This window comes from Lepidochelys kempii, chromosome 10 (genome assembly GCF_965140265.1).
Source record: "Lepidochelys kempii isolate rLepKem1 chromosome 10, rLepKem1.hap2, whole genome shotgun sequence".
NCBI classification, from domain to species: Eukaryota; Metazoa; Chordata; order Testudines; family Cheloniidae; genus Lepidochelys; species Lepidochelys kempii.
The window spans coordinates 41,459,401-41,475,898 of record NC_133265.1 but is presented as its reverse complement, the minus strand read 5'-3'; the positions used below and the strand labels follow the sequence as shown (position 1 = coordinate 41,475,898).

The window sequence follows — 16,498 nt, the reverse complement described above, 5'->3', positions numbered from 1 at the left end:
GCCTGAGTTACAATCCCCACAGGCTGCCGTAGGCCCAGGTCCCATTCCCATTGGGGTCAGTGGGGGCTGTGACTTGGGGAGGAACAGGATTGGGACCTTTCTCCATGGCGCCGACTCCTGGGATGTGTGGTGTGAGCGTCAGGATTTCAGAGGGGGCTGGAGCTCATCTGGTGATGACGTGAGACCCTCTCGCCCGGCTGTCTCTCCCCTCTGCTCCTCAGCCCTTGCAGGGCGGGAAGAAGGAGCAAAGAGCCCAGCAGCTCGGTGCGGCTTTGCTCCCTCCTCTCCTGTGAGCACCAGGGCAGAAAGGTTCTTCTCCCCCCCCCGCCCTGCTCCTTCCCTCCAGCACCCAGTCTGGGAAGGAGCAGAGGGAAGATGAAGAACCTCTGGAGCTTCCCCCCTCCTCCCCAGCCTGGAAGGGGGAGAGAGGACCATTCTGCAGCCCTCCCAGGGCTGGGAGAGGGATGGAGACCCCAGGAGGAGCAGAGGTGAGGCTGGAGGGGGCAGAATGGATGGTGGGGATAGGATTAATTGTTGGGCAGGGGACGGACAGATGTGGGGCGAAAACTCCAGCAGAAGGGGCCAGATCATCTCCCGCAATACTGTACCTGTCACCTATGTGCTGGGTGTGGGCAGGGGAGCAGGCCATCAATAGATGGACTGATGAACCACAATAGAGTCTTTGGCCCTGCAATTGATCCCATGGGAGTCTCTGGGAACAGATGTTCTCATGACACGTCTCAGATCTGGAGGTTTCAGCTGGGCTGTCAGGAGAATGGTCTGTCTGGCTGCATTTCAGTTGCTCCCACTCCTGACTGAAACCTCAACACAGACATAGTGTTTGTTTCCCACTTTGGGTGTAAACTTAGATAGGTTTTGACTTCCCTAGAGTCACAGGACCTGGCTGTGGTTCTTGGGAAGGGCATGCTGGTGGGTGGGAGATGTTCTGGCAGCAAAGGGCAGAGGCAGGCATGGTGCCGGTGGGAGAAACATGCTCACCAGCAGCCCTTGCTACACTGTTGGGAGAGAGGTCGCTTGGTTTCCCCCCACACCCACTGCAAGGGGAGACTGGCAGGGCGGGACCAGAGCCATGGCCCAGTATTGCTGGTAGCACTAGTGGCCTCCGTGCTTGTGTTCACAGGAGCTTCTGCAGCCATCTCATGGCTGGTTCCTCTGGAGCAACATTGGCAAAGGCGAATTCTCCAGCTGTGCCCCCACACTGGGGCAGCCCTATCAAATCCAGAGGTGGAGCAGCCCCATTAGATCATGTAGTCCTGCTTGCTGCCAGTGCCATAGAGGATTGAAAGACGGATCTTGTGTGGCAGGGAGACCAGCTAAATTCAGATGTCTTTGTTTGTCCCACCTCCAAGTCCTGGAGGAGCTGTTTAATTGGCGATGCGCCATGGAAGTGTGGGGCTGGAGGAAGAGGCTCCAGCGGTGTGACTCTTGTCCAGCTCAGAGGCTTGGAGCCAGGCTGGGTTTGTGCCTCTGCAATGGGTGTCCCCAGTAGGCTTGGCAGGGCAGGGCTGAGTGTGGGAAGTTGCAGCCCTGGTCAGATAGTGCAAATGGAAAGGTGGGGGAGCAGGGGTAACGGCTGGGCTGGGAACAGGTTGCAATGGCAGATCAGAGGGAGGGGGAAGAGGGGAGGACCAGAACAGCAGGGGGCACTGGACAGTACTGAACCATCTAGCAAAGGGAGGACAAACTACAGCCCGCGGGCCAGATCCAGCCTTTCAGGACTTTCAATCCTGCCCTTGGGATTGCCAGCCCCGTGGTGCAGCACGGGTTAAGGCAGGCTCCCTGCCTGTCCTGGCCCCATGCCACTCCCGGAAGCGTCCGGCACCATGTCCCTGGGGCCGGAGGAGTGGGGCAGAGGGCTCCGTGTGCTGCCCTCGCCTGCAGGCACTGCCCCCCTGCATCTCCCATTGCTGAGAACAGGGAACTGTGGCCAATGGGAGCTTTGGGGGTGGGACCCACAAGCAAGGGAAGGGCGCGCCCAGCTGCCTGCCCCACCCCCAGGAGCCACTGCTGGATATGTTGGCCACTTCTGGGAGCGGCGCAGGGCCGGGATAGGCAGGGAGCCTGCCTTAGCTCTGCTGCGCACTGCTGCCATCCCGGAGCAGCTCGAGGTATGCGGTGCTGGGCCAGAGCCCTCACCCCAACCCCCTGTCCTGAGCCCCCTCCCACACTCCGCACCCCCTCCTGCACCCCAACCCCTTGCCCTGAGCCCCTTCCTGCACACCGGACCCACTCCCACACGCCGCACTCCCTCCTGCACCCCAACCGCCTACCCCAGCCCTACATTCATGGCCCTGCATACAATTTTCCCACCCAGATGTGGCCCTCAGGCCAAAAAGTTTGCCCACCCCTGATCTAGCAGGTCTCGTTTTCACAAACTTGGTTTAAAGGCCAGCACAGATAGCTCCCAGAGAGGGAGAGACAGGCAGGTGAGGTAGGGTCACTCCCTGACTTGGCTGGAGGTTTGATAAAGTCAAACCTCTGGCTCCATCTAGTGTCTGAGAAGGAGTCACACACATTTTCCACTGGGCTTTATTCCAGCTTGCAAGGACTGATGTGGCTGCTGCGCAGTACCTGTTAATTGCCTAACACCTGTGGCAGCTGCAGGATGGTAGGAGTCCAGAGTGGTGTCACCACCCCCGCTTCCAGAGCTGGGATAATTTTCAGATTTTGTTTTTTCTTGAAACATCTAAGCCACACTGAGCGCCTAGTGTGAGAAGTGCCGGATCTAAAGCGAACTTCCTACAGCATAAAATCCGTGGCGTACTGCCTTTCCCGAGCCGATTCCTTCTTTCCTTTTTCTCTAGTCTCCACTTTTCCCTAGGCCGTGATGTCTTTCCTCACTCTCTTCCTTTGCCTGTGTTCCCCTTGTATGAGTTAGTCCATTATTTTTCCTCCTTTTTAAAATATTTCACTCCCTCTCTTTTTTCCTCTAAAAAAATCTCTTTCTCAGGGCATGTTCACACTAATAATTTAAGTCTACCTAAGTTACATCGATATACAGTAGTTCAATTGCTTTTGCCTGTCCACACCACATTTCTTGTTTCAGAGGTGTGCATCCTCATTAGCCGTGCTTGCATCAATGCAGATAGCAGTGCAACATGGGTAGCTATCCCTATAGGCGGCGTGTGACCTGCTGGCTGGGGTAGGCTAATACCAGCCCCGCCCCTTCTGCCAGAGGCCCCGCCCCTTCTGCCCCAAGCCCAGAGGCCCCCCACCATGGCCTCCAGCCCCTGCCCCAGGCTTGTGCCCTCAACCCTGAGAACACTGGAAGGGTGGATGGCGCAGGCCCAGCCCCGGAGCACCAGAGTGCTAAGCAGGAGGGAGCCTGGAGACGGAGTGTGGGTGGGGCCACGCCTGGCTGTTTGGGTAGGCACAGTCTCCCGCAGCCTATGATATCTGCTGCCCATGGCTATCCCACTGTGCAACTCACTACCATCTGGCGCAAAGTGTTTTGAGAAGGGTTTGCAAAGCCTTATGGGGGCAATGAGTCACGCAGGGGTGACTGGGAACATGGGGTCAATGTCCCATGATGCAGTTTTCTCCATCCCATAATATTATCTGCATCCTATAATGTTTCATGCCTCTTTTCAAAATCCCCACAAACCTGTGCATCTGCCGTCTTTGTGAGAAGCGTGGATCCTGCACAGCTTTTCAGTATTGTGCTGACCGACACCGACATAATGTGCCTGGTACTTCAGTATTTCCAGAGCTGCTGGAGGAGCTGCAAAGGATCTGACAGTGCCTTGCAGGATGCCTTGCTGACCTGATACTGAAAGAAACAATTCGAGATTGCTGTTGGCATTCACTGAGCAGCTGCACGTGGTGGAGTGCCGGTTCTGGGCCCAGGAAACAAGCACTGCGTGGTGGGATCACATCGTTATGTAGGTATGGGATGACAAGCAGTGACTGCAGAGCTTTCGGATGCTCAAAGCCACATTTCTGGATCAGCTTGCGGAACCAGCCCTTCAGCGCAGCAACACCAAAATTAGAGCTCCACTGACGGTGGATAAGTCAGTGGCAATTGCCGTGTGGAAGCTTGCAACACCAGATTGCCACTGATCAGTTGAGAATCAGTTTGGAATTCGAAAATCCACTGTGGGGGTTAGAATAATAGAATCATAGAATATCAGGGTTGGAAGGGACCCCAGAAGGTCATCTAGTCCAACCCCCTGCTCAAAGCAGGACCAATTCCCAGTTAAATCATCCCAGCCAGGGCTTTGTCAAGCCTGACCTTAAAAACCTCTAAGGAAGGAGATTCTACCACCTCCCTAGGTAACGCATTCCAGTGTTTCACCACCCTCTTAGTGAAAAAGTTTTTCCTAATATCCAATCTAAACCTCCCCCACTGCAACTTGAGACCATTACTCCTCGTTCTGTCATCTGCTACCATTGAGAACAGTCTAGAGCCATCCTCTTTGGAACCCCCTTTCAGGTAGTTGAAAGCAGCTATCAAATCCCCCCTCATTCTTCTCTTCTGCAGGCTAAACAATCCCAGCTCCCTCAGCCTCTCCTCATAACTCATGTGTTCCAGTCCCCTAATAATTTTTGTTGCCCTTCGCTGGACTCTCTCCAATGTATCCACATCCTTCTTGAAGTGTGGGGCCCAAAACTGGACACAGTACTCCAGATGAGGCCTCACCAATGTCGAATAGAGGGGAATGATCACATCCCTCGATCTGCTCGCTATGCCCCTACTTATACAGTTGCTGTGAAGCAACTGTCCAGGGCAATTAATTATGTCCTGATATAAAGGACAGTGACTCTGGGCAATGTGCAAAACATAGTGGATGGTTTTGCATCAGTGGGGTTCCCGAACTGTGGTGGGGCAATAGATGTCATGCATGTCACTATCTTGGCACCAGACCATCTTGCCATGGAGTACGTCAACAGAGGGAGCTACTTGTCTACGGTATTGCAAGTGCTGGTGGATCACTGGATGTTTTACCGACATCAGTGCGGGCTGGTCAGGGAAGGTGCATAGCATCATCTTTATCAACACAAGCCTATTCAGGAAGATGCAGGCAGGGATTTTCTTTCCAGACTGGTGGATTACCACTGGGGATGTGGAAATGCCAGTCGTGATCCTGGGCAACACAGTCTGTCCCTTGCTCTGGTGGCTCATGAAGCTGTACACCGGCCACCTTGACAGCAGCAAGAAAAGCTTCAACTACAGGCTCAGCAGGGGCAGCATAACTGTTGAATGTGTCTTTGGCCATTTGAAAGGCTGCTGGTGTTCTCTACTCACGGATTGGTTATAGCTGCCTGCTGTGCACTTCATAATATCTGTGAAGCAAAGGGGAGAAAAGTTCCGCCAGGGTGGAGTGCAGAGGTGGAATAGCTGGCTGCTGATTTGGTAGAGGTAGTGCAGCAGCCCTGGAAAATATGTGGAATGTGATGGGGGGTGGGGCATGTAGGGAGGTTCTGGAATGCAGTTATCGATAGACTGCAGTGGGAGGTAAGCACGGATGGCTTAGATTCATAGATACTAAGGTCAGAAGGGACCATTATGATCATCTAGTCCGACCTCCTGCACAACGCAGGCCACAGAATCTCACCCACCCACTCCTGCAAAAAACCTCTCACCTATGTCTGAGCTATTGAAGTCCTCAAATCGTGGTTTAAAGACTTCAAGGAGCAGAGAATCCTCCAGCAAGTGACCCGTGCCCCACGCTGCAGAGGAAGGCAAAAAACCTCCAGGGCCTCTTCCAATCTGCCTTGGAGGAAAATTCCTTCCCGACCCCAAATATGGCAATCAGCTAAACCCTGAGCATATGGGCAAGATTCACCAGCCAGATACCCAGGAAAGAATTTTCTGTAGTAACTCAGATCCCACCCCATCTAACATCCCATCACAGGCCATTAGGCCTATTTACCATGAATATTTAAAGATTAATTAATTACCAAAATCATGTTATCCCATCATACTATCTCCTCCATAAACTTATCAAGTTTAATCTTAAAGCCAGATAGGTCTTTTGCCCCCACTGCTTCCCTTGGAAGGCTATTCTAAAAGTTCACTCCTCTGATGGTTTGAAACCTTTGTCTAATTTCAAGTCTAAACTTCCCAATGACCAGTTTATATCCATTTGTTCTTGTGTCCACATTGGTACTGAGCTTAAATAATTCCTTTCCCTCTCCGGTAGTTATCCCTCTGATCTATTTATAGAGAGCGATCATATCTCCCCTCCACCTTCTTTTAATTAGGCTAAACAAGCCAAGCTCCTTGAGTCTCCTTTCATAAGACAGGTTTTCCATTCCTCAGATCATCCTAGTAGCCCTTCTCTGTACCTGTTCCAGTTTGAATTCATCCTTCTTAAACATGGGAGACCAGAACTGCACACAGTATTCCAGGTGAGGTCTCACCAGTGCCTTGTATAACGGTACTAAAACCTCCTTATCTCTACCGGAAATACCTCGCCTGATGCATCCCAAGACCGCATTAGCTTTTTTCACGGCCATATCACATTGGCGGCTCATAGTCATCCTGTGGTCATCCAATACTCTGAGGTCCTTCTCCTCCTCTATTACTTCTAATTGATGCGTCCCCAGCTTATAACTAAAATTCTTGTTATTAATCCCTAAATGCGTAACCTTACACTTCTCACTATTAAATTTCATCCTATTACTATTACTCCAGTTTACAAGCTCATTCAAATCTTCCTGTATGATATCCCGGTCCTTCTCTAAATTGGCAATACCTCCCAGCTTTGTATCATCCGCAGACTTTATTAGCACACTCCCACTTTTTGTGCCCAGGTCAGTAATAAAAAGATTAAATAAGATTGGTCCCAAAACCGATCCCTGAGGAACTCCACTGGTAACCTCCCTCCAGCCTGACAGTTCACCTTTCAGTAGGACCCTCTGTAGTCTCCCTGTTAACCAATTCGTTATCCACCTTTCAATTTTCATATTGATCCCCATCTTTTCCAATTTAACTAGTAATTCCCCATGTGGCACCATATCAAACGCCTAACTGAAATCTAGGTAAATTAGATCCACTGTGTTTCCTTTGTCTAAAAAATCTGTTACTTTCTCAAAGAAGGAGATCAGGTTGGTTTGGCACGATCTACCTTTTGTAAAACCATGTTGTATTTTGTCCCATTTACCATTGACCTCAATGTCCTTAACTCCTTTCTCCTTCAAAATTTTTTCCAAGACCTTGCATACTACAGATGTCAAACTAACAGGCCTGTAGTTACCCGGATCACTTTTTTTTCCTTTCTTAAAAATAGGAACTATGTTAGCAATTCTCCAATCATACGGTACAACCCCTGAGTTTACAGATTCATTAAAAATTCTTGCTAATGGGCTTGCAATTCCATGTGCCAATTCCTTTAATATTCTTGGATGAAGATTATCTGGGACCCCCGATTTAGTCCCATTAAGCTGTCCGAGTTTCGCTTCTACCTGAGATGTGGTAATATCTACTTCCATATCTTCATTCCCATTTGTCATGCTACCATTATCCCTAAGATCCTCTTTAGCCTTATTAAAGACTGAGGTAAAGTATTTGTTTAGATATTGGGCCATGCCTAGATTATCCTTGACCTCCACTCCATCCTCAGTGTCCCACTTCTTCTTTCTTTGTTTTCTTCTTATTTATATGGCTATAGAACCTTTTACTATTGGTTTTAATTCCCTTTGCAAGGTCCAACTCTACTTGACTTTTAGCCTCTCTCACTTTATCCCTACATGTTCTGACCTCAATAAGGTAGCTTTCCTTGTTGATCCTTCCCATCTTCCACTCCCTGTATGCTTTCTGCTTTTTCTTAATCACCTCTCTGAGATGCTTGCTCATCCAGCTTGGTCTACAACTCCTGCCTATGATTTTTTCCCCTTTCTTGGGATGCAGGCTTCCGATAGCTTCTGCAGCTTTGATTTAAAGTAATCCCAGGCCTCATCAGCCCTTAGATCCATAAGTTCTTCAATCCAATCCACTTCCCTAACTAATTTCCTTTAATTTTTGAAAGTCAGCCCTTTTGAAATAAATCTGTAACTAGGGGTTTTTATTTTTGTTAATCCTTCCATTCAGTTTGAACTGAATTAGCTCATGATCACTTGAACCAAGATTGTCCCCTACAACCATTTCTTCTATGAGGTCCTCACTACTCACCAAAACCAAATCTAAAATGGCATCCCCTCTAGTCGGTTCAGCAACTACGTGATGGAGGAACCATCAGCTATCACATCTAGGAAAATCTGAGCCCTATTATTATTACTAGCACTCATCCTCCAGTCTATATCTGGGAAGTTAAAGTCTCCCATGATAACGCAGTTTCCATTAGTATTTACTTGATTAAAAACATTAAAGAGGGCTCTATCCATATCCAGATTAGGTCCCGGCGGTCTATAGCACACCCCAAGCACTATCCCAGGGGAGGCTGTCGTAGTTTTCTTCCCCAATGTAATTTTTGCCCAGACAGACTCTGTCTTATCCATTCCATCGCTTCTTCTTTCTTTACATTCTACCTCATCATTGATATACGATGCTACTCCACCACCTTTACCTTTATTTCTGTCTTTCCTAAACAGCACATACCCTTCAATACCTGTACTCCAGTCATGACGACTATTCCACCACGTTTCTGTTCTCCCTAGAATATCTGGTTTCACTTCCTGCACCAGTAGCTCTAGTTCCTCCATTTTGTTACCGAGGCTCCTCGCATTAGTGTACAAACATCTTAATTTTTGCTGTTTGGCCTCGCTCACATTCTGTACCCGATTAGGCACGGTCATTCTACAGCCAGTATAACCTACTAGACTGGTATCCACGCTACCCTTCCTCCTTATCTACACATTCTCCCACCCACGGCTGTACCCTTTCTTACTTCGTTTTCTTCCCTCTCAATGCTAAAATCCGGCGTGGAGATTACCTGGACATCTCCCAACCATCTCCCCCAAATTCCTAGTTTAAAGCTCTCTTAATCAGTTGTGCCAGCCTCCATCGCAGAAGTCTATTTCCTTCCCTACTCAGATGAAGTCCGAGAGAGAACTGTCCTCTGTCCATGAACGCCTCCCAGTGGCCATACATCCCAAAGCCCTCCTTATAGCACCACTGCCTGAGCCATCTGTTGATGGTCATAATCTTGTCACACCTTTGTTGCCCTTCTCTAGAAACAAGCAGAATCCCACTAACGATCATTTGAGCCTCGATTTCCTTAAGCGTCTTCCCCAGCCTAGCATAGTATCCCTTAATACTTTCCAGCGAGAATCTAGCCATATCATTTGTTCCCACATGAAGGATAATTAGGAGATTCTTTCCTGCTCCCTTTAGGATCCTTTTCAACCTCAGGTCTACATCCCCTGTCTTAGCACCTGGAAGACAGCACACCCTTCTATTCTCTGGATCAGCTCTGATTACAGGCCTGTCTATTCTTCTCAGCAAAGAGTCCCCGATCACATAGACCTGCCTTTTCCTGGTGGCGGTGCTATTCTCCAGTCTATCCCCTGTTCCCTCTGGCTGCAAGTTCTTTCCATTCCTATTCTCCCTTGTAATCCTCTTCAACCCATCCTGTATCCTCCTGGGGCTCATATTTGGTGTGGTCTCCATTGACTCTTCCCCTTTTCCTATAGGACTAGCCCTTCTTCTCTTCTTCCTTGCCCTTCCACCTTCAATGACTACCTGCTGAGCCCCTTCGTCATTTTCCAACTCTGCAAACCGGTTCTTGAGCTCTATTTCTCGTTCACTCGCCCTTCTTTTTCTCTGCCTGGTTCTTTTAGTCACATGCTTCCACTGACCACTTTCCTCACCCAGTCTCCCCTCAGAATTCCTCAGTCCTGCTTCCATCTGCAAGTCTGAGCTTTTCCCTTCAGATACCTCATGCCTTTGCACCATAATCTGCTCGAACCTCTTTCTAAACTCAACCAGACTTTCCACCTGAAGGTCTGTAAGAGTCTCCAACATGTCATTGAAAAGTGCTATCATGTCCTGCTGAGTCTCTGTCCTTTTGATATGCGTTTCTGCTCTCCACACTCTCCCTTTCCATTCTGTTTGCAAGGCAGCTCCTCCAAGCCCTCTGCTTGGTATCTGCAGCATCAGAGCTTGCAGGATCTCTTGGAACATGTTGTCCTGTGTCCTCTTTCTTCTGCTCTTTATCTTGCTGAGCCGCTCTGCTGATGTGGATGGAGGGATCTCAAGGCCACATTTCCATCTGCAAAAGACATAATGCACGGAGGTACTATTGTGAGTGTATTCACTCCCCTTGATTCACACACGTTACAAGCACTACATTCTCACTTCCCTTTGGGATTCATAGAGCACGGCAGTAGTCCCAGCCATGGTGAGTACTGCCTGGTGGAGTGGTTAATTTGGGACAGTAAGGGTCGGGGAGCACATAGGGATCAGTGGATGCAGATACAGCAACTGAACCGAATACTGGCACCGTTTTCCACAGGCGGTGGTGATTTTAGCTGATAGCTCACTCCTGAGGGTAACAGAGGCTGAAAGGGAACAGGTCCTGCACACGTCCGGCTGCAGGCTGGGTCTGCGTGCTGCTAGCCTGTGTGCTGCAATGGTGCCTGCTGAAGTAATTGCTGAGTGGTGCGGGAAAGTTGTTTCTTCCACTGCAGTAGGACAGACAGCACCCTCCCATACACCTTCGGCAGAGGATTGCAAACCACCTCCAAGAAAGTTTCCTGGAGATCTCTGTGGAGGATTCATGGGACATCCCAGTGCGCATAAACAAACTATTTCACAGGGCCCCCTTTGCCTAACTGTACAGGGGAATGAGAAGCAGACAGTAACTCTACCTCCACTGGTTATTTCACTACCTCTTGTTGCCTGATCAAAAAATAGTAAATGAACAGATGTGTCCCTGCGATATCAAAGCAAACTGCATACTTACCAGAGGTTCCTTCCCCTGCATCTGGCTTGCTGGTGCTGGATGGCAGGGACTGGCTCGACTGTTGTGGCATCAGAAAGAAGTCCTGGCTGGCCACCCCACTGGATTCCCTGGTTGCCTGTCCCCCATACTTCTCCTCCTCCTCTTCCTGACCCAACATCTCCTGCTCACTGTGCATTGCAGGGGCCTGTGTCTCCAGCTCCCCCAAAGTATCCATGGGGAACTTGGGGTTGCTGCCAAGGATGGCACGCAGCTCCTTATAGAAGCGGCATGTCTGCAGCTCTGCACCAGAGTGATTGCCTCCCTTGCCTTCTGGTATGCCTGCCACAGCTCCTTGACTTTCACACAGCACTGCTGTGGGTTCCTGTTGTAGTCCTTTTCCCTGGGGCGATCTGCTCATTATATGTCGCTGTTTCTACTGCTGGATTAGAGCCATGCCAGAACAGCCTCTTTTCCCCACAGACCTAGGAGATCCCCCTCCTCCTGTGTAGCCCAGGCAGGAACATGTTTGCTGTATGGAGCCAGCAGGGTCAACTGGGGAGTTGCTATGTGAACTATCCATGACGACCAAACAGGAAATGGAATTTCAAAAATGTATGGGGCTTTAAAAGGGCAGCTGGGCAGCAGAGTTCGAAACGGTGACCAGACTGGCAGTGTGGGGTATTGCGGGACACCTGTTGGAGGCCACTAAAATTGACATAAGTAATGCAGTGTCTACGCTGATGCTGCATCGATCTAACTATGTCGACCTAAACGCTATTCCTCTCGTAGAGGTGGAGTTATTAAGTTGGCGTAGCAGGTGAGTTACATCGGCGGGAGCGACATTGTAGAGTAGACGCTTCCAGAGTTAGGTCTATGTAAGCTGTCTTATGTCGACCTAACTCTGGAGTATAGATCAGGCCTCGTTCATATCCGGATATTTTCTAAATCCCTCTTTCTCCCCATCTCTCTGTTTTCTGTCAATCCATATTTGAAACGGGAATGTTGGTAAAAGCTGTGCTGGCAGAGCTGCATGCGGTGGGCAAGTGCCATTTGTGCAGGCTCGCCCTGCCCCTGAGCTGGGCAGGAGGCCAGAGAAAGGCAGCTGGGAGAATTGCAGAGGCAGGGAATGGTTGCACCTGTGAAGCTGGTTGAAGTAGATGGGCATCTAACTCAGACCCCACAAGACAGGAAACTGGCAGAGTGATGAAATGTACAAAATTACATTCATCCTGAGGCAGTACGGTCAGGGCCATTAAAGTCAGATTCAGAACGACTCCTTCCTGTGGGGATACATGCACAGGGCTGTGTCACTGTCTGTTGTCTGAATGAGATCGTGGGAGGGGAAAGAGATCCACAGAGAACAGACGGGAAATGTCATGTTAGTTCTGGAATGGTGGCAATAGAGTTGAAAAGAACAGTGTGTTCCTCCAGAATCAAGTTGCTTCTTTAGAGCAAAGCATAGAGCATGCGTGCGTGTGTGTGTACACATGCACATTCATGCACCCTTCACTGAGAGAACATGGGTCATTGAGAATGTTCCCCTAAATGCCCAAAGATAGCTGGTGCCTAAGGACTGTCCTGGCACTTGGGAGATATGGGCTTTCCTCTCAGCTCTGCCATTGACCTGCTAGGTGACCATGGACAAGTCATATCCCTGCTCTGTGCCTCAGTTTCCTCTCCCACCCTTTGTCTCTTGTTTCTTTAGCTTGTAAGCCCTTTGGGGCAGGGACTGTCTCACTATGTGATTGTACAGCACCTAGCACAATGGGGTCCTGATCTCAGCTAGAGCCACTGGGCATTGGTGGAATATCAATAATAATGTTTTGGGACTGATACCTCTATTGTCACTTTAGCAATTGGGTTGAATCTTCGTTGGTATAACATCCGGTACAGGATGCTAACGTCAGCTTGGTCTCCAGATTCCTCTGACAGCAGAGACACAGCCAAGGGTAAAATATGTGGAGACTCTTTTTTCCTGCTAGCCCCTTCCTGTTACAGCCAAGGCAGGAGCCCTGGGTATAAAAGGAGACCGCTGCCCTCGTTAGTAATGCTGAGTTACTCTTTCAGGATGGCTGCACCCTGTGGCGATGAAAGACCTAAATGGAAGAGGATTTCAGCAGAGGATGTTTGTTTGCTGTAGGGCATGCTGCTAACAATATCGCAGAGCTGGCAGGAAGGTGTGGGTTGACTTACAGGCACATTGCCCAGGCAGAAGTTACAGCCATGAATACCCTGCACCAATGCTGAGCTGAGCAGAGCAGAAGGTCCCCTCTAGGCTTGGGTAGCTGATCCGTACCCTGCGATTCCCCTTGGGCAGCGCCATCCATGGGTCTCTGCCATTGGAAGAGGGTTCAGTTAGTGGTGGTGGCCAGCTGAGGGCAGCAGTGGTGCAGATGTGGGTGCCTATTCTGTGATGCCTGCTGAGACTGGCTCTTGCTGCAGCAGGCTGTGTTGGCTCAGCTCTGGCATGCCCTAACCCAAAGGGACTTGGTATGGATGCTGTGATTTAATGGTGCTTTCTCTGCAATCACACCAGTGTGAGCTGTATTCCTGAGAGCTCCCACAAGCTAAGCAGGGTTGGCTGGGTCATTGCTGGGATGGGAGACCTGCAAGTAAAACAGAGCGCTGCAGGACAGAGTGCCGGTGAATCAATAGGGGGCACTCTTCCCTGACAGCCAGCTCTGGCCAGCAGCAGGGGAGGCTGTGCTGTTGGGTGAGAGCTCACATCCTGACCACTGTGATCATTAAGGATCAGAAGAGGCAGGGTTGTTAACCTGTAGTGTCCTGGCCAAATTCTAACTGTAGTTTGCCTTCCTCAAATCCCTCCAGCAGTGCCAGCTGGGTTCAGAGTGCTCCTTTGCTTCCTGCCCTAAACTGCTATGTTCTGTTGCCAGGCAGCTGCCATGTTCCTCCCCAGAGGTGGCCATAATGGTTGTGTCTGTATATGCAGCACTATCCTGCAAAACCCAGGTGTGGGTAGCGCCTGTTGACTCCAGTGCAGAGAAGGAAATGGAAAGGCACCTCAGCACTTTGGTCCTGGGGGGTAAAGCCCGACCTCCCCAGAGGCCCCCTCCCAGTCTAGGGGAAGGGAAAGCTAGGCTGAGGTTACCCCCTTGTCCAGGGGCCTTCTGCTTCTAGCCCTGGTTTGCATGGTGCCGTGAGCTGGGAGGGGCTGTGCCATGGCAGTGTTTTTAGCGGTGTCTCACTGCTATTTGCCTTTTTCTCCTCTGCCCCCAGGCTCAGTGGATATCCGGGTACCCGATGACCCTGTGATCGCCCTCTTTGGTCGGGACACCGTCCTCCACTGCTCTTTCTTGCCTGACACCAGCTTCAGCCTGGCCGAGCTCAGCCTCATCTGGCAGCTGACGGACACCAAGCGGTTGGTGCACAGCTTTGCCAGTGGGCGGGACCAGCTGGCTGACCAGGGCAGCGGCTATGTCAACCGCACAGCCCTCTTCTACGAGGAGCTGCCCCGGGGCAATGTCTCGCTGCTGCTGCGGCGGGTGCAGATCTCCGATGAGGGCAGCTTCACCTGCTTTGTCCGGGTCCATAGCTACAGCAGCGCGGCGGTGACGCTACAGGTGGCCGGTGAGAGACGGGAGGAGGTGCTGGCTATGGAGAGACACCTGGGCAGGCCCAGCCCCTCATGTCCCCCTGGCAGAGCCATGCTCACTTGGGGCTTATCCCAGGTTCGCCCTGCAATCTAGTGTCTCATCCCCTCACCCACTGCCCTCCCACAGCACCTGCTGTCCTGCTCTCCATAGTCCCCCCCCCCCCCGCTCTCCCGCTCCATCCCTTCCCCTGTTTTCCTACACGGTTCCTGTCTCTTTCCCCTCTTGCCTGACCCAGAGCCCAACCATGGGTGGGTGGGGGCTAGGAGGGTTCAGGGTCCTGAGCTGAGTTTTGTGATTCTCTCTTTCAATAAGGGCTGAGCTTGAACCCGAAATCCAACCTCCCCAAGTCTGGGAAGGGTTAGACATGGGGCTCCCCTACTTTGGCAATTTGGGCCCATCTCTACCCCGTCCCGCTGTACTCCCCTGCCCTGGAGAGCCCCTCTCAGATGCTGTGGGGATGGGGACAATTTAAATTATCTGGATAGCCTGCCTGACCTCCCTCCCCTAGGGAAAGCTGCTAGCCCCAGGAATCCATTGTGGAGCTCGGCTAAACAACTGCACCACAGAATCATAGAATATTAGGGTTGGAAGAGACCTTAGGAGGTCATTTAGTCCAACCCCCTGCTCAAAGCAGGACCAACACCAACTAAATCATCCCAGCCAAGGCTTTGTCAAGCCAGGCCTTAAAAACCTCTAAGGATGGAGATTCCACCACCTCCCTAGGTAACCCATTCCAGTGCTTCACCACCCTCCTAGTAAAATAGTGTTTCCCAATATCCAACCTAGACCTCCCCACTGCACCAAAATCCTGTAGCCGGCCCAGTGCAGTTAGCCCTCATGGGGATGCAGTCACAGCAGCTGGGTCGTTGATGCCGCCCAGCCTGGAGCATGTGAAGGGATGGCCCCAGCCTGCCAGTCCCCCTTGGCTCACCCTGGCCTCTGATGTGCTAGATGCTGTTTGCTGTCCACAGAAACACGCTATGGGGAGGGGAGAGGGGGTACGTTCTCAGCCCCCAGGTCCCATTAGAGTGAATAGGTGTCATGTATATTGGGTTGGGGGTTAGACGCCATGAGCCAAACCAATGCCCAGCAAGAGGGCGCAGAGGGGTTGCACTTTGTGGGGTGTTTCTGCACAGCTCAGTGTTTTGCCTGGCAGGCTGTTAAGCTATCTGGGGCATCTGCAGCTCCCTCCCCCATCTCCAGCTCCGTGGGTCAGCTTCTCCATGGCCTCCCAGCCGAGAGCATTGTGGGAAAGTTATTCTAGCATGCCCTTTGCTGTATTTCTGAGGCGCAGGGAAGGGGTGGGGTGGGAATGGTGCCCTGGGTCCCAGTGGTGTGATAACTATGGGGTGAGAAGGCCATGGGGGAGGAAGGGGAAATGACCTTGCATTATTCATCAGTGCCCATCTCTGGCCAGCTGGCTAACTTCCATTGCATCATACCGGCTCTCCTCTCCTTTTCAGCTTTGTATTCCAAGCCCAACTTGAACCTGGAGCCCAGCAAGAACCTGAAGCCAGGGGACCTAGTGACAGTGACCTGCCACGCCTTCCGCGGCTACCCTGCGGCCACGGTACTCTGGCAGGATGGTCAGGGCAACAACATCACAGAGAATGTCACCACCTCCCAGGTGGCCAATGAGGAAGGGCTCTTTGACGTGCAGAGTGTCCTCCAGGTGGTGCTGGAGCCCAACAGCACCTACTCCTGCCTGGTGCGGAACCCCGTGCTGCAGCAGGAGACCCACGCCTCCGTTACCATCACTGGTGAGCCGGGCAGGGCGTTATGGCGGGGATGGGCCTACTGCCCAACAGCCCTGGGCATCCAGAACTCAGATCCTCAGGCTGGAGCTTTGGCCTCCCAGATAAAACCTAGAGAAGGGTGAAGGTGGTCCTGGAAAATGAGGTCTGAGCCAAATCTTCCCCCTAGACACCAGCCCAGCCTGTCAAGGGGCCCAGAGCTTGCCTAGGCAGCTGTCTTCCTGTCTTTCCTTTGGCTTCTTGGCCTCTTCCTGGCCTCCACGCCATGCTGCAGGAATCTGGCCCT

General features: G+C 51.3%; 1 protein-coding gene across 6 annotated transcripts in view; it reads left to right on the top strand.

Moving 5' to 3' along the window:
• Window positions 1-16,498, top strand: part of CD276 (CD276 molecule) — a 100,809-nt gene that overhangs the window by 46,939 nt on the left and 37,372 nt on the right. For all 6 annotated transcript variants that reach the window (XR_012161211.1, XM_073363089.1, XM_073363087.1 and 3 more), the window contains exons 3-4: window positions 14,082-14,432; window positions 15,922-16,218. Coding sequence is in view for 5 of the 6 variants with exons in the window: in XM_073363089.1 (XP_073219190.1) it covers window positions 14,082-14,432; window positions 15,922-16,218 (648 nt within the window). In the remaining variant the exon portion in view is untranslated. The remainder of the gene's footprint in view (window positions 1-14,081; window positions 14,433-15,921; window positions 16,219-16,498) is intronic.